An 18,425-nucleotide genomic window follows, 5' to 3' on the forward strand; every position below is an offset into this window, starting at 1 on the left:
CCTTTTGAGGGATCTTTAGGAAAGTGGGTGGGGGAAAAATCTCTCTATATTGTAATGACTTGGTGCAACCACACTTGGAATATTTTGTACCGTTCTGGTTTCTGTACCTCAAAAAGGCTATTGTAGAGCTGGAAAAGGTGCAGAAATGGGCAACCCAAACTAGGAGGGAAGGGGTTGGCACAACTCCCCTATACAGAAAGGTGACATAGTTTATTGATTCTTATTTACTTGTCTTATTGGGAATTACTCTGTAGCTTAGGGAAATAATCCAAAGTTTTTAAAAACACCATGAAGAAAGCAGCCTTAAAATGATCAAGTACAGGAAATGAGTCTCTCCTTCAGAACTCCATGAGGCGTGCTTTTGGGAATGCAAAATTATTTGCATCTGGGGTGCAAAATCCACTCCAAAATTTGCATAGTAGATTGGCTTCCTACACTGGGTCTACTCTGGCTACTTTGGAACCACAGTGGAAGCAGCTGGCCTATACAGAACCAGACCAATGGGGTCCATCAAACTCAGTTTTTTATACACTGACTGGCAGCAATGAGACTCCAGGATGTCAGACAGGGGACATTCCCAGGTCTACCTGGAGATATCATCAAGGACTGAGCCTGGGACCTTTTGCAGACAAAGGAGGTGATCTAACCTCTGAGGCACTACTACCCTTCACCTTTCAGAGCTGGAAAAGCAGGGTGGCCATTCCAGATGCAAACTCTGGCTGTATCCTTCTGCATAACTCATCCAGTCCTTACCCTCAGAGGTAATTGCACTGCACCTTGGCCTTTATGTCTGGAGGAGAAGATTAAGAATTCAGTCCTACACACACTTACCTGGAAGTAAGTTCCTGATAACTCAATGTGGCTTACTTCTGAGTAGCCAAGCATAGGGTTGCAACCAGGCCTCCTGGCTCCCTGCAATGCCCTGCTACCTTTGGCAATCAAATCGATTTTCTTCTCTAGTGTTGAAGCGTTTGCAATGGATGGTGACATGATGCCTCTGGAAGCTTCTGCATGAGGAAGCAGCATCCTCACCTCAAGATTTGGCTTCCTTTCCATTCTGCCTGATAAAGAGGGTTGTATGACTCAAAAGCCTGTATCTCCTCCATACCAGCCAGCTGATCCAATAAAGATAATGCCTTGCTTAGGGCACAATCCAGCCAAAGCTAAGCACCTTTAAGCCCCACTGATTTGTTCTTAGACAGATGTTCCAGCAGCTTCAGATAGTGACTTTCACAGATTGTCCACATGCAGGGAGAAAAGCCTTCCAGCAGCAGGAGGCTTCTGAGGTCTCCTTTCTTTGGCTCAGCCAGGATGGTCCAGACCAGAAAAAAGGAAGGACTCATTCACACAGCAACAAAGAGTTAAACCCTAAAATTCACTCCTAGGAGAGGCAGTGATGGTGGGAAAACTTGAAAAGAGGAGTGGACAACTTCATGGAGGGGGATAAGGTTACCAATTAGTACAAACACAAATGGCCGTGTTCTCCCTCCAAGGTCAGGATGCTGAGAAAATGTACTCTTGTCCTGTTTTTGAGCTTCCCCTTGGGGCATCTGCTTGGCCACTGTGAGAACAGAGTACAGAACCAGCTGAGCCCCCTTAGGCCTGATCTTGCAGCTGTGTGGCTCCTCTAAAGTTCTTAGGACCTTTGATGTAGGAAGGGGCTTCCAAGAGGCAGTGGGACTGGGGTGGGTCAGAGAGAGAGGGCTGAACCTGCTGACTGGCAGACAAGATGATGCTTGGCACTCAGTCCAGCCTCAGCCCCAGCAGCACTGTGCTGCTGGCATCCTCACTGGCACCAGAGGGTGGGGCACCCATGCTGGAAGAAGAGGGGGAGCTTCACGGGACTAAGCTGAGACATCTGAGCAGCAACGCGGGGGGCTGGACAAGCAGGCCATGAGAAAGCATGTGCGGGGGGGGGCAGCCCATCCCCTTGGGCACTGCTTCTTTCCAATCCATCGAGGGCATCTCCGGCAGCGTTCAAGAGCTCTTGGAGAGCATCCCCCCTCCCGCACCGCTTCTGGAAGCATCGGTGTCTGAGAAGGCGGGGGCTGGTCCCGGCGGAGGCGTGCTCCCAAGGGGTCCGGCAGGCCGGAGGCCGCCAAGCTGACTCCCTGCGCCCCCCACCCCCACCCCACGCGGCACTTGGAGCAGGCGGGCGCCAGCTGCAAAATTTGCCGCAGTGTGCGCGCCTCGCGTGCGCGCTCAGGAGCCTCCGCCGCCGCGTTCCCCCTCCCCGGCAAAGGCGAAAGGGGGCGCTGGCCGGACCCTTTCCCGGCGGCCTTGGTGGGCAGGCTAGCCAGCTAGCCTGCGAGCTGCCCCCTCCGGAGCAAAAGTACGAGCGCCTCCGCCTTCCAGTCCCAGGAGGGCTAGCTGGCCCATCTGCCCAAGACCAGGCCGCCCCCGGGCAGGGATACCCCTCGGGGCACGTCCCCTCGGGGGAAGCAATGAAGCCTGGGGTGGGGGGAAGCGGGCAGCAGCTGCGGGTGAGGATGCTGCGCACCCTCTCCCTCCTCTCCCCACTCCGCTCCCTTCCGGAGGTCGGGTATGCGGGGTGCAACCCCCCGACGGGCCTCCTCTCGGCCCGTGAGATGCGCGGAGGGCTCTGGCCACCCTCGTCCTCCCAAGATCCCACCCCTCTGTCCGGCTGCGGCTGGTCCCATCCCCGCTCCCCCCACCCCATGCACGTACCCGGTGAGGTGGCGGCGCGTCCCTCCGCCCTCGGCTGCCCTCCGCTACGATGCCGGCTGGGCCTGGGCTGCGCCAGGCAGCTGCTGTCAGTGCAAAGCGGCGGCGAAGGGGGGGGGAGGGGGCGGAGCTGCTCCCCCCCGCCCCGGCAGCCTTAACCCCTCGTGAGCCGCGGCAAGGCCCAAGGCCTCCCAACTGCCCAAACGCACGACTGAGCAGGAAAGGGGCAAGAGAGGGCTGGAAGTGGGGGGCGTTGTACGGCTCTTCCGCAGGACAGGAGCTCGCTCAGGTTGTGGATGCAAAAGGAGCCACTTCTCTTCCCTCCTGCAAGACCTGGGAAAGGGGAGCCCGCAAGTGATGTTCTAAAATCTAGAGGATGCATCAACAGTGCAGTCAAGTCTACTCCAAATTAAGTCCCGTTGTTTCCAATGGGGCTTCCTCAGTCACCGAAACGGGCTGCTGTGAAAATGGAAGAGAAACCAGATTCCCTGGGAAATGTGGGGAGCTGTTTCCACACAAGAAAATGATGCCCATCTGCAGAGAGAATTATTATTATTTTTTGGGGGGGGGAGTGGGATTTGGCATGCCTTAGCTGAACCCACATTTGGATGTGCTTTAGGATACATCCAGTGTCACCATTTGGTGCCCAAAGGGAACTGCAACAGGAGGCATCCTCCCATCATTAAACCATGCTTGGCTGTAATCTTGGGCCTGGAAATGAACATACAGATCCCATTAAGAGAACCAAAATGAATTACAGGTCCTCCTAACCCCAGTTGCTGCTCAGAGGGTCTGCTAAGCTCTGCCAGGCTGGTCACAAATAAAAAGACAAGAGAGATGGGAGGGGTTTGGGGGCCTGAAGCAAGAAGTTCCGCTTCCGTGGCTAGGAAGCCACTCTGGCCAGGGAGTGCTGCTCATGGCTGTTGGAAGGATTTGCTCGCCTAGAAGGAAGCGGAGGGGTTGCCACATTCAGAGCAATTGGCAACAGGAAGCCTTTCAACTGGCCAGGCCTACCATAATACATGCTTGGCCATTCCTGCTATAGCTTCTGCCTGTCAAGCCCAACTCAAACCTGGTCTAAATTAAGGTGTCCAGGGAGATGTCCAGCCTGGTCCAAGCAAGGGGTGCATTTAGTGGACTAGTTTTGCTAAGGTTAACAAGAACAGGAAAGCAGTTAAAATGTTTAGCACCACCATTAAGAAATCACCATTAAAAACACTAATTCTTAGTGTTGCCATTTCGGAGGTCTTATTCTTCTTTTGTGTCGAGGCTGGCCTGTTCATCTTATGCAAGATGTGGAAGATCAGATATTGTCCTGGAATATCTCTAGCAGTGGCAAACACATTTGAGTTGTGCTGCTCTGTCCAGCACTGAGAAAGCTGAACAGGGAGACTGGGACATCATCTCCATCAGTATAATGCATTCCAGCGAATGCAGCAAAACTCCAGGAAATTAAGACATCTACAGAACAGGATATCCAGCTGATTCCTGACAGATGACCAGCACATAAAAGCTTGGTGCCTGTGAGGGTAGAAGTGTGATTTTCAGCTTGGAAAATACATTTGTGTCTTAGAAGGGCTTTGAATATAATGGAATTCCAGCCTCTTCATGCCTCACCTAACAGGAGTTGACAGGTGCCTATAACTGACTTGGAAGTGCATGTACTGAGCTGCAATGAGCACACAATCCATGAAGGTTCTATATGGAAGAGTGTGGTGCTGGCTCATCTCACAAGAAACAACAATTGCAAAGAATATTGCTTCACCCCAACTCCCCCAATAAACACTGTATAGGTGTGTCATCCTCTTTCCCTCTCTTTGCAAAGATCAGAGGTGAGTGCAGATCTGCATGAAGGCAAAACAGCACCATCCACTAGGGATGGGTGGGTATGATTATTTCAGTTTCTCAGTTTTCCAATCTTAAATTCAGATTTCCACATTTGCTTCATATCCACAGAACCTGTGGTCAGTTGGAAAAGAAAACTGGAGGGGAGCAAATAAGGCATAAGGAGAGTAGGAGGTGGGCAGCTTGGCCTCTGTGCTGCTCTCTCCTCCTCCAGTCTCTCTTGATCCATTTCTCTCCACTTTTTCCAGCAAAAGAGAGACACCCAAATACAGAAAGGACAGAGATGACCATTGTGTTGATACCGTAGGCTAAATTGCTCAAGGGATGAAAGTGAGAGTGACCTATAGAAATTAATGGAGAAGTCCAATATTTTAATATAGATAGAATTGGGCAGCAGAGTGTCCACCCACCCTCCAAAAAATGTTAGAGCAGAAACTCTTTCCTTTGTTGCAAATTCATTTCTTTTTAGTGTGAAACATTTTTAAACGATCCCTGCTAATACAAACTCCAAAGCAAATACTGTTCATTGACCCCTCGGCAGGGGTTGTGGCTAGCAGGGAGTGGCAGTGCAGCTCACATTGAATCCAACAGTTTCCAAAAATAGGGGTCTAATACTTGTCCACAGCTGTTAGGCCCCTGTTGCAAGTTGGGTGGAAGCTGAGAGTGCAGCTTACAAACACTTTTGCCATGATATCCATAGTTTTATGCTTGCATTGCAGATTGAGCTGGGAAGCATTAAACAAGGAGCAGCTCACTGTTATACCCCTATTGCTGAATGGAAGGCTGTGGCAGGACAAGTAGTGTATGGCAGACCTTCAATGGTCTTAATATTTCAGGTCACCAGCAGGGCTGAGGCAGATTTGGATTCCCATATTTGTCAGGTTGCAGCAAATCTGTCATGCACTCAGCTCTCCACCGTGGCCTAGCCAAGCACTCAGCTGCATGTAGAACATTAGCAGCCAATCCTTAGAAATATATATTCTTGCTAGTTAGCATGAGAAGGGGCTAACACCACAGAGCTGTATTGTTGACAGACACTCAGACCATAGAAATACAATTGGTTGACATATGTGTGATGTCATTTCCCCCTCCTCTGCCGTAGAAGGAGCATGTAGCATTTCCTGCTTTTTCCTCCCTCCCTCCCTCTCTCCCTTTCTTTCTTTTACAAGTGATGGATACAGACAAACCCCCACTTGCTCTAGCTTTAGGCACATGGCTGAAGTTGGTTATACTGTAGATATGAATACATGTTTTGCATGCATAGTTTTTACTGCTGCCTCTACTGTGAACTAGTGGAAGGTTATAAAGTAAGTAAATCTTGTTTTAAACTTACTTTACAAGTTGTTTCTTGATTCTTTGTTAAGTGGGGTAAGAAATGGAAAACCAGGTTATTTCATAGCTGAACTTGCTCAAAAGTAGGCTTTACAGTGGACTTTAAAAGTAGGCATTAAAGTTGACCCTTATTTGGAGCTTTTTAAGCAGAGGTTGGATGACCATCTGTCATGGATGCTTTAGCTGAGATTCCTGCATTTCAGGGAGTTGGACTAGAATAGATGACCCTTGGGATTCCTTCCAACTCTACAGTTTTATGATTCTACAGCCTAATTCTTATGCTTTAAATTTTTGCTGCCAAGGATGAGATTTTAAAACTCTGTTCAACCTACACACGTGGGAGCCAGAAGGGATAAATTACAGTTAATATATCATCTCCTACCCATAAAACCCATCCTACAGAAGCCTCCAGTTCCATTGACTTGCATGGAGACTTTGAAATGTTAAACGGGTGATGACGTGAGCTGAAATCCCCAGGGATCTTGCAGACCAGAACCTGTTAGAAGCAAGATTGAGCTCTGTGTAGATCTAGCCATGAACTGAAGGCTAGGATAAAATGGGTAATGCGCTGCACACAAACTCCTGACTCTCTTGCTTCCTTCCATGAAGGGAAAGCACCAGGAGACAGGCCTGTTTACATCCTTTCCTGCATCTCTGACTTCTCGCATTCTTCAGGGTTGTCCTGCCTTGCTTTAAACAAGCTGCTTCCCCAATTCTTTCATCAGCACTGGCCATGGTTGCATGTAAGGAAGTGGATGTCAGTTGCCAAAGCTTAGCACAGGCAACCCCAAACTTCGGCCCTCCAGATGTTTTGGACTACAATTCCCATCTTCCCCGACCACTGGTCCTGTTAGCTAGGGATCATGGAGTTGTAGGCCAAAACTTCTGGAGGGCCGCAGTTTGGGGGTGCCTGGCTTAGCATAATAAATGAGACATCAACAAAGAGTGTTGTGGCACCTTAAAGATGGAAGTCCAACACTCTTTGTTGACATCTTTTTCTTTCTTAGTTCAGTTTGCTCTTTGAGATGTAGCAACATCCTTCCATGAATTAACTCCTGTGGTTTTGAAGGCTCTTTTCCATGGCTACCTCTTCTCACGTTTCTCCATCCGTTTGGAGACCTGAAAGTTCTCTGTTTTCGGCCGCCTCCCTTTTGTTCCTTCTAGGCTACCTCTGTGGTGTTATGCTGATGATATCTAGCTTTATCTTTCCGCCATTCTCTCTTTATTCCTACAAGGCCAAGGTCCCTTTGACACCATCCTTAAGGATGCCTAATTTCAGGCTACATCTTGGGGCGGGGAGAGCACTGACCAGGGCAGCAGCTTCAGCTTCATTAAAAAAAAAAAAGAATAGTTGTAGGCAGTGCTGTTTTTCTAGAGAAAGAGGTGCCGGAACTCACCAGGAACACCTCCCCTTGTTCTCTTATAATGGCAATGAGCCCACCTGAGAGGTGCCAGAACTGAGCCCTGGTGAATTCCGGCTGGAAAAACCCCCTGGTTGTAGGAGATGTTGGCTCAGAAGAAGCAGAGCTCCGGCTGCCACCACCCTGCTTCCATCTCCTCAGGATGCCTACCATGACCCTGAACCTAAGCAGTTACCAGGAATCTTGAAGCAGAAGTGGAGAAGTCTGCTGCACCAGGCATAATAATAATAATAATAATAATAATAATAATAATAATAATAATTTGTTATTTATACCCCATCCATCTGGCTGGGTTTCCCCAGCCACTCTGGGTGGCTTACAACAGAAAAAATGAAATAAAACAATTAAACATTAAAAGCCTCCCTAAACAGGGCTGCCTTCAGATGTCTTCTAAAAATCTGGTAGCTGTTTTTCTCTTTGATATCTGATGGGAGGGCGTTCCACAGGGCAGGCGCCACCACCGAGAAGGCCCTCTGCCTGGTTCCCTGCAACTTGTCTTCTCGCAACGAGGGAACTGTCAGAAGGCCCTCCATACTGGACCTCAGTGTCCGGGCAGAACGATGGGGGTGGAGACGCTCCTTCAGGTATACTGGACCGAGGCCATTTAGGGCTTCAAAGGTCAGCACCAACACTTTGAACTGTGCTCGGAAACGTACTGGGAGCCAATGTAGATCTTTCAAGACCGGTGTTATGTGGTCTCGGCGGCCGCTCCCAGTCACCAGTCTAGCTGCCACATTCTGGATTAGTTGTAGTTTCCGGGTCACCTTCAAAGGTAGTGCCATGTAGAGCGCATTGCAGTAGTCCAAGCGGGAGATAACCACAGCATGCATTACTCTGGCGAGACAGTCTGCAGGCAGGTAGGGTCTCAGCCTGCGTACCAGATGGAGCTGATAGACAGCTGCCCTGGACACAGAATTGACCTGTGCCTCCATGGACAGCTGTGAGTCCAGAATGATTCCCAGGCTGCGCACCTCGTCCTTCAGGGGCACAGTTACCCCATTCAGGACCAGGGAGTCCTCCACACCTGCCCACCTCTCGTCCCCCACAAACAGTACTTCTGTCTTGTCAGGATTCAACCTCAATCTGTTAGCCGCCATCCATCCTCCAACTGCATAGCAGGAATACAAACAGAAAAGGGGCTAAACTTCAATCCCCAACAATGGGCCTTAGTCTGTATCTGACCCCGCAACCCGGTCACAGACAGCTCCACAAAGATAGCACTTCCGGAGCCTGATTCCCACAAGGAACCCTTGACACCCCACCCCTACCCCACTCTCAAGCACGGGCAATACAGAAAGCAGGAGAGAATGATAATAATAATAATAATAATAATAATAATAATAATAATAATTTATTTATGTGCCACTCATCTGGATTGGGTTACCCCAAGCCACTCTCAAGGAAACAGGGTGATAGCTGGGATCCAGGCCAGAGGAATGGCTTCAGGGAGTCTCCACTCTTGAGGATCTGGGGGAGAGACTGAAGGAGTGGGGAGATCTGGCCCAAGACCAGGGGTCCTCAAACTCCGGCCCGCCAGGTTCCTAAATCCGACCTGCCTGCCCACTGCAGAACCCGAAAGAGAGGAGGAAGCGGGAGAGGGGGGGGAAGGAAGGTGTTTATGAGGTGCCCTTGGAGGCCAGCTCTTCATTCATGAGGTGGCCCTCCCACTCCTCCTCAGCCGGGCTGCCCTCCTCCTGCATACGGCGGCGGGAGTGGGGTGCGGGTGGACCATGCGGTGGCAGCGGAGCCTCCTTCCTGTGAGGAGAAGTGGTGTGTGTGGGCGGGTTCGCCTCCTCATCCCCCCATCGCTTGAATGGGCGGGTGGTTTTTTTTGGAGGGGAAGGAAAGGCGAGGAGGGTTCTTTCCCCCTCCCACAACCACTTCCCTCCTAATGGTCAGGAAAGGGGAGGGGATGAGCCAGATGTTTAGGGGATGCTGCCAGGCTGGAGGTGGTGTGGAGCGAACACCCCCCTTCCCCAATGCTGCTCAGGCCCCCTGCTGACCAGCTGCATGGTCTCCACCGCCAGCCCTCGACTGCTGCAGCCTTGGGGTGGGATCTCAGGCATCTCTTTCCCTCCCTCCTGCTCCCACAGCAATATCTCGCCCTTTCCCCTTCAAAGATGTGTGTACAGTGGTACCTCGGTTTAAGAACACAATTGGTTCCGGAAGTCTGTTCATAAACTGAAGTGTTCATAAACTGAAGTAAACTTTCCCATTGAAAGTAATGGAAAGTGGATTAATCTGTTCCAGACGGTCCAACTTTCCCATTGAAAGTAATGGAAAGTGGATTAATCCGTTCCAGACGGGTCCGTGGAGTATTCAACCTGAAGCGTACTTAACCCGAAGCATGGGTGTAATTGGTTCCGGAAGTCTGTTCATAAACTGAAGCATTCATAAACTGAAGCGAACTTTCCCATTGAAAGTAATGGAAAGTGAATTAATCCATTCCAGATGGGTCCGCGGCATTTGTAAACAGTAAATTCATAAACTGAGGTGTTCATAAACCGAGGTTCCACTGTACTGAAATGGATGTTTGTGTGTAACAGCACATTTTTTGTAGCCTTTGGCGGCCCCACCCCAATATATTATATGCAAATGTGGAAACTTTGAGAGGGGATCCCCCTACCCCACCTTACCTTCCCCCCCCCAGCTTGGGCCTGGTTTGTTTATGTTGATTAAAATCATTCTTCATTTTAAATATTGTATTGATTTTCCTGTTTTTTGTGCACTACAAATAAAATATGTGCAGTGTGCATAGGAATATTTTTTTCAAACTATAGTCTGGCCCCCAACTGTGTCTGAGGGGCAGTGAACTGGCCCCCTGTTGAAAAAGTTTGAGGACCCCTGCCTAATACAAACAAAAAATGTCAGTGGAGTACAGCATCTCCAAGCTGCACGTTTGGAGCTGTCCATGGTGCTGCGACTGCAGCCTGAGGCTGCTTCCTAGCCCCCAAGTTGGACTCCCCCCCCCCAACTTGGAGGAGCCCATTGTGCCCCATAGACTCTCCCTTGGGGTTTGGTTGGATGCCACTAGCATCCCAGTGCACTGTACGAAAGAGTAAGGCTGGCAGCAGGCAGAGCTCTGCTCCTATTTCTGAAGCCACCAGGAGACAGCACATCACCCCAGAAGCCTCCCTAAAACCTGGCAGTAGCTCTGGGCACAAACGCAAATCTCAAAAATTTAAGGTAAACAAGATGGGCACTGACCTTTGACCTCTGATGAAAAATGTGCAAGATGACGCGTAACAAACAGTCTTAGTTGCTGATTAAGGTCACAGGAAGAGAGGTCAATGTCCCATGAGCGAAGACCTGTTGAAAGAAAGGGAGAGAGGAATGAGTTAATGTGCTCTCTGGGAAGAGACCAAAGCTGTACACTGTGATTCAGAGGAACACAGGCCTGGCTTGTACCTTGGGTGAGGAAGTGGGTTCGACCACCCAGTGTGCATTGGATGCTTTGCAACCTTGGATGAGAGTCCAACTCTAGTCCAAGCTTCTACTGCCTAATCACTTCCCCAAAGCCCCTGAGCATCCTGATAGCCTCAGAGTTTGCTCTTTAATCCATGTAATCTATGAGGGCTAATCACCTTCCTATCCCAGCAGGGTGCTCAGTCTGTCCTTCCAAACAGGAGTTTAGCGTCTCCAGGTAATCCATGTGGCTTCCCCTTCGTGCAGTGGGAGTCACCTTCAGGTCCATGAGTTGAGTTTCTTCCACACTGTCCAGAGAATATTCCTTAATGGGGACTGTTTGCCTCAGCCACCTGGCACTATGGAAAGCTGAAGAATGGGTTTGTGTGTGTCCTATTTAATTTAGCACAGATTTATACTACACTGCAGTGATGTACACTGCACTGACCAGCTTCATCAATGCTGACCAGCTTCATTGATGTTACCTTGCTGACCAAAGCAGTTTTAGTCCTAAAAGCAGGCTGGAAGTGAAATGAAATAAGTCCATATCATCAGCACCATTTAGGATTATTTGGAGCCAGGTTCTTACCACCAATTCAAGCACCTGTATCAAGGAGTAAGGCTGGACACACAAAGAACTGGAAGGTACCTCAGCTCAGCCCCACTTGTCAGTCTACTGCTAAAGCATTTATGATGGGTGACCATACAACTTGCACTAAAAAACCTCTAATCAAGGAGAGCTCCCCCACCTTCCAAGGCAGTCTCTTCCACCATTGAAAGCTCTTTCTAACGGTTTTAGTAGAAATCCCGTTTCCTATAATTTTAACCTATTAGTTCAGGTCCTATTCTCTGGAGAAATAAATTGCTCCATTATCTATGTGACACTCTTTAAATATATGAACATGGTTTTGTCTCATCTCACCTCTTAATCATCTCTTCTCTGGGCTAAACATACCCACCTCCTTCATCTTTTCCTCATCTAGGATGTGGTTCCCAGGGGCCTCACCATCTTTGTTGCCCATTTCTGGGCACACTCCAGTTGGGCACTCCTTCAGCTGCAGTGCCCACCACAGCTGGACACAGGTAGGTCTAGATGAGGTCTGACCAAAGCAGAATAGGGTGCCATCATTAGTTTGTGGTGTTGAGATTTTATACATTAGTTAATGTCTAGAATTGTATTGGCCTTTTTAGTTACTGCATCGGACTGCTGACTTATATTTAGCTCATGGTGATGGTCCAAGGAAGGTTTATTTGGCAGCAGCTTCCAACAGAGCACAGAAGAGGGAAACTTTGTCTCTCCATGCATCCTGTCTTCATCCTCTGGCTGCAAACAACTGAAACTCATCCAAGCAAGTGCTACCAGATGCAGCTAAGGCAGCAGTCCATATTTTTACAGTATTCAAATCAGAACCCAATTTGAAGTTATTTGCAAGTAAATTACAGTGGGCTACTGAAGATTTATGACGACAAGCTCCCTGGAGTACCAGGGGACTGACCTGGAGCTAAAGTATTTATTTCTTCTTACACTATTGGGCTTAATTTGTTTGAATAGATGGGGGAGGGGGGAGTCCAATGGGGCACCCTGAATGAAATGCATCCCTTCTACCCTGGGCTATCCAGCCTCAGGTTCTGGTCAAAATTGTACACAGAATATTCCAATTTCAATAAAGACGAAAGGAACTTGGACAATAAAGAATGAAACTGGGACCACCCAAGTCAGGCTCTCTGGTTGGTGGACTGTAGTTTTTAAGGTTGTTTAAAATGTACAAGACATAAACACAATAAGCAAGTATGTTCAATTTGATAATGACAGAACAATCAAAGACCAAACAATATGCACCAATTTTAGTTGCATACATTGTAATCTATACTCCATACAAAATAGATTTCTTCATTATGTTCCCTAACGTTCAGTGCTGCTGATATGAATGAAATGAAATTGTGGGCATCAGGAAAATATCCCTCAAGGACCCTCAAGTCTTCCATGAATTTAGGAGAGGAGCTGAAAGTTCTTTTTTTAAAAAGCTATTTTTATTAAAGCTTGAAAAACAAACAAGGAATAAACAATATAAAGAATTGAACATTAAATTTCCAGCATTTTTAAACATAAATGCTAAAATAAATAAGTTATAGAAAAAGAAGGAAAAAAGAAAAGACTTCCAATTCTCCATCTATCAGTTTTAAAAGCTTGTGCAAAAACTTTTACTCCATAATAAACTCTTCTACTTTACATAAACCAACTTTTTTCAGTCTTCAAAATGTCAACAATGATTTTTCTCTAGCATGTCAACTTTGCCATCTCAGCCAAATCCATTAATTTCAATAACCATTCTTTCATAGTAGGTAATAGTAAGTTCTTCTGTCTTTGTTGTGCTTATTAAAATCACTGCTGTGATAATATATTGTTTTAATCTTCCATATTCGTTTTCTAGTTGTACAGCCATTAGTCCCAGCAGGAAGAGCTCTGGTTTCAGTTGAACAAGAGGAGTAAAAAATTCTGAATAGGTGTCAGAGGTCAGTAATAGATTGGATAGGGGCTCATAATCTATGTGAGTCCAGGCAAGTCAGAACTGCTGTGGAGAGGAATTTCATCTAAGCCAGAGTGGTATAGAAGTTAGAGTGTCAGACTAGGACCTGGGAAACCAGGGTTCAAATCAATCCCCAATTGGCCATGATGCTCACTGGGTAACCAGGGGCCATCACTGCTTTTCAACTTAACCTACCTCACAAGGCTGTTGTGGGAGTTGAATGAAGAAGGGGGGGTTACGATGTACACCACCTCAAGCTCCTTGGAGGAAATGGAGAGTTATAAATCCAATAAATTAATAAACAAATAAAATGTGACTAGGAAGTCAGTTTTGGCCTGTTCTGAATGGGATTATACACCCCTTAAGGACCAAACCCAGAATTTTGGAGTGCTGTTAAATCCTTCTAATAGTTTGGATATCCTGGGGCATCTGCATTATCAGACTAGTCAGGTTCAGTAGCTGTGAACACTTGCCACTATTGCCCATACTATGCCCTTCTATCTTTAGACTATATTTGAAGACAATGCAGAAACGTAAATTAGTGCAAAATGCTGCAGTTTAGGTTATTGCTTGGTACTAGTAATGAGGAACACACCATTATGTTCAAAAGTAGCTCCATACTTCCTATTTCCCCCAGGCAAACTGCTAGTATTAACCTTTAAAATCATTTATGCCTTAGAACCTTGGTATCTGGACTACCTACGGTAGGTAAAGGTAAAGGGACCCCTGACCATTAGGTCCAGTCGCGGACAACTCTGGGGTTGTGGGGCTCATCTTGCTTTACTGGCCAAGGGAGCCAGCGTACAGCTTCCAGGTCATGTGGCCAGCATGACTAAACTGCTTCTGATGAACCAGAGCAGTGCATGCACGGAAACACCATTTACCTTCCCACCAGAGCGGTACCTATTTATCTACTTGCACTTTTACGTGCTTTCGAACTGCTAGGTTGGTAGGAGCAGGGACCAAGCTCACCCCGTCGTGGGGATTCGAACCGCTGACCTTCTGATCAGCAAGCCCTAGGCTCTGTGGTTTAGACCACAGCGCCACCTGCGTCCCATGGGAAGACCACCTACTCCTATGCAAACCTTCCTTTGCCAGCAGAAGCAAGGCAGGTGGTAGCTGGAGAGATTATGTCCCATCACTGCAACGCCCTCCAAATACAGCTGCTCCACACAATGTTTGCTAAGTTTTCAGTGCCAGATAAAGACTGTTTCATTTGTAGGAGCTTTTCATGAGCAACATTTTTAATTTTATTTGCTGAATTGTGTTTTATCTTCCCTGTTATGCTGTCCAACTTATTTTATTTCCACTGATCTTTTGAGTTAAAAATTAATAATAATGTACCATTCCATTTACTTAGTGCTCTGTTTTACCAGCATTGTGCATTGCTTTAGAAACTTATTTAAATTTAAAAACAAGAGATATGCATTTTTTGAAATTAAATAAGAATACAAAGCTATGCCCTTCCAGACTTACAAAAACAGCCCCTCTCCACAAACACTGCAGTGTAAGACTGCTTTAAAAAGATTCAGCCAACCACAGGGGGGGAAAATAAAATAAAAGGAGGTGATTTCCACATGTCCAAAGGAGAAGTCAACCACAGTGGCAATTCCTCTTTCATTCCCTTGAAATGACCCATCCACATTGACAAGGTGCTGCAAATATCACCCTAAGGAGAGATAAGAGGGCTGCCTTTACTCCTTTCCCGGAGAATGGCAGGTAAGAAAAGAGCCCTCACCTACGTCCTGCTCACCAAGGAGGCACTTTCATGCTGCTCCTGCTTCACACTCACTGCAGAGGGAAAGTCCAGGAACTAGCAGGAAGGAAAGCTGCACTGCAGCACCAACTACACACCACAGCAGCCACCACTACCTGCCTCCTTCCAAGCTTGCCAGTTTGCTTCCATCTGCTCCCCTTATGTGCAGCAAGAAAGATGTGGGTTTCCCATAAGTTGCTGAAAATCAGAGCTGCAACTAGGAGGTCCTTGAATAACACTGCAGTGTCAATCCCATGACACTGATTTGCATTCTTGGGGGAGGGCCAATATGGGACATTTTGCTGGCAGCAGCTGGGCAAGCACCAGCCACACCCTCCAGGCTGCAGAGAAGGGGAGCCTTCCTCACTTACCTGGATACATGGTCAGTGGGCTTGCATGCCTTTCCCCCCTGCCAGGCTGGAGTTCTTGAGGAGACAGGGCATTAAGGGTTCCACCCCAGCTGTAAAGCCTTATTGGGAGTGCACCTACTGTCTCATTCCTTACGCCCTTTGGAGGAATGGTTACAGTATATGTTTTGTATTTGTTTACTCCTAGCTTTTGTATACTCCATCATTCCAACCAGTTCAAGCAGCAGCAGCAGCATTGTGCCAGAGAGAAATACAAGTCAGTTTTCTTAAGAAAAAGTCATACCAGACTAACTTCATCTACCTCCCCCTTTTTACAGCTAACTTGATAGAACAGGGGGATGTTACGAGATGTAGTATAGCTTGTTTTCAGCAAGGCTTTCAACAAGCTCCTCCACAATATTCTTGTTGACAAGCTGCTAAAATGTGTGATAGACTAAGCTTGGGGACTCTTGGATTCAGGGGCAGAATAGAGACTTCCAGAACTCTTTATCCAATCTTTAGACTTTCCCCAAGCCAAAACCCTCAAAAGCTCTGGATCCTGTTCCTCCTATTGGGCTTTTGCCTGGCTGAAACGTGTCCTTGAATTGTGTCAGTGGATAGAGAAGGGTGTGGGGGGAAATCCTTGGCTTGATTGTGGCAGGGCTGTAGTCTATTGTACTAAGAGTCACATCTGTTGCTCGACTCATTTTGCTTCTAGTCCTGCCCACCTTTGACAAACAGTTCCCAGAATGCTGCCTATGAAGGTTCCCCACCCCCGCATGAAAGACACTGTTACTGTTAGCCAGATGTGTAGCTAGTGGCTCAACAACTTTGTATAAAAGACTTGGACACAAAAGAGTAGAGAAAATGTTCATCAGATCAGCAGATAACACCAAACTAACAAAATTCAAGGTGAGCCTAGCATGATGAAGAACTGGACCAAAGCAACAAATTTAATTTCAACACAGATAAATGCAACATTATGCATTTAGGTAGAAAAATCAAGACACACAAGTACAGGATGGAAAGCACCTGGCTTGACAGTAGAGCCAGGTTTCTTAGCACACCATGAGCTTAAAAAATGAGCCAGCAATGTGATGCCTCTACTAAAAAGGCTAATACAATTCTAGGCTACAACGGAAACATAGTGTCCATAGCTCCGAAGTTATCCCTTTTTTTAAGGGATTTTCCCTTATGCTGAATAGGCTTCCTCGCAAGAAAAGGGAAAACTTGGCAGCTATGATAGTGTCTGGATCATGATAAGCTATGGGACCGCTAAATTCTGCTTTGATTAGCCTTCAGCTGGAGCACTGCAGCAGTTTAAGAAGAAAGAATTAATAGAGGAAAACGATGACAGTCCTTTAGACAGTTCCCGGGCTCTCCCATAGATGACAGAGCAAATCTCTCTTCAGTTACTCCCGAACCGGCAAGATCAAAATGGCAAGAAGACTGACCGCCAAGTGGATCTTTCGGGGAGTGGCGCAGGCTGGGTGAGAGGGGTCGCAGAAGTGACCGGAGGCTCGCCTCCCACCGGGTTTGCTGACGTAGCGAAGGGCCTCCTGCGAAGAGCAGAGACGGCAGCGGAGGCCCCCGCCTTTCCCACCCGATGAATGGCGTCGGGGGCTCCTGCCCAGGCGGCAGCGGGCAAGAAGGGCCCGGCCAGAAGAAGCCGCCCCGCCAGCCCAGAGGCTCCGCACCTCACGGCCGCTCAGCGAGCTTCCTGGACAGGTCCTGCGGCGGCGGCTCGGCCTCGCGACCCGCTTTCCCTTCCTCTTCTTGGCGGCCAGTGTCCCGCCCCCTCCCCGCAGCGGACTCTCCAGGGATGGGGACGCCACCGCTCTTGGGAATTCCGGTCCAGGGAACGCCGCGCCAGGGCCAGATCCAACCGGTCGCGCGCCCCTCAGGTGCTCCCGATGGCGGCGACACGGCAGGCCCTCTCCAGGGTGCTGAACGCGCAGGCGGCGGCGTCCGGCAGGCTTCCCCCTCTCCCTCTGGCCCTCCCTCCGCCCGTCCTTACCGCGCTCGAGGCTCCGGCGCAGCGTTTCCCGCTCTTGTTCGGTGCCGACCTCGCCGATCACGGCAAGCACCGCGTGGCCCCGCCGCTGCCTCCCCCGCCTCCCGCTGCCGGGCGCCGCCGGCGTCTCCATGGCGACAGGCCCGGCCGCCGGCGTCCCCATAGCAACCGGTTCCCAACTCCGCAGATGCCGCAGCAGCCTCCTGCCCGCGCCTCTTAAGGGGAGAGCCGGCGGCGCGCGGATTGGCTCCTCAGAACGCACGTGCCCCACGAGGCACTGGGGCGGGGATTCCCGCGGCCGCGGCCCCCCCGAGGGCGTCCCCGCCCACTTCCCCAGGCGTGCTTAGGATACGCAGGGCGTGGGGCGGAATCACAGAAGGGGCGGGGCTGGGGGCGCGGCACGGGCTCTTTCCACTCCCCGCGTCGAAGGAGCTTGGAGGGGGGGGGCGGGTTGCGGAATTGCATCTTCCTTCTCCTCTCCTGGCGGGGGAGATATACACACTCCTTCCAGGACCCGAGGTGATCCCAGCCGCTGTCCTGCAGACCAACAGGCGCTCATCTCTGTTAGCGGAGCCTCCTCCCCCACGCGCCAGGATTTGATCTAGCTTTTGCTCCTGCTGCTGGGCTTCGGTGATGTACCCCCACCCGGCACCCAGGAATGAGGGTGACCCTTCCCTCTTTTCCATCGGGTGGGGCAAGGGAGAGCAAACCCCTTTGCCTGCCGCGCGAAGGCAACCCCTCCCCGCTGCCCCCCACCCCGGTCAGGCCAGAGGCCTCCAAACGAGCGGAGGTGGGGAAGCTGCCTTGGCCCCCAGCTGCAGCGCCTGTCTACAATGCAGAGTGAGGGGTGGCAACCCGCGGGGCCCCTACAAGGTGGTCACCTTCTGACGAATGCTGGTGACCCTATAGACCCTCAGAAGGGCAGCCCTGCCAGCCAGTTCCCCGACCTTCCTTTTTTACCTCCACGCTGAAGGTGGAGCTGAGCACTGGGGGCTTCTTAGCTTAGAAAGAAGAAAGGCAGCAGAGGAGTGATAGAGAGGCATATAATTATACATGGTGTGGAGAAAGGGGACAGCTGCCCTTTGCATTCTT

At 49.2% G+C, this 18,425-nt stretch overlaps 1 protein-coding gene across 3 annotated transcripts in view; it reads right to left on the reverse strand.

The window, feature by feature from the left end:
• The window catches only part of MAP1A (microtubule associated protein 1A), a 36,118-nt gene extending 18,602 nt beyond the window's left edge, over positions 1-17,516 (reverse strand). Inside the window, exons 1-2 of one of the 3 annotated variants that reach the window (XM_035130840.3) lie at positions 17,337-17,516; positions 10,491-10,592 (exon numbers count right to left, since the gene is read on the reverse strand). In XM_035130840.3, coding sequence (XP_034986731.3) covers positions 10,491-10,592; positions 17,337-17,496 — 262 coding nt within the window. In that variant the 5' untranslated portion in view covers positions 17,497-17,516. Of the gene's footprint in view, positions 1-831; positions 3,012-10,490; positions 10,593-17,336 lie in introns of those variants that run through there. The other 2 variants (XM_035130842.3, XM_088657432.1) reach the window with 2 other exon arrangements.
• Between the last annotated feature and the right edge of the window lie 909 nt (positions 17,517-18,425).

This window comes from Zootoca vivipara, chromosome 13, assembly GCF_965207765.1.
Source record: "Zootoca vivipara chromosome 13, rZooViv2.hap1.1, whole genome shotgun sequence".
In the NCBI taxonomy this organism is placed as follows: Eukaryota; Metazoa; Chordata; class Lepidosauria; order Squamata; family Lacertidae; genus Zootoca; species Zootoca vivipara.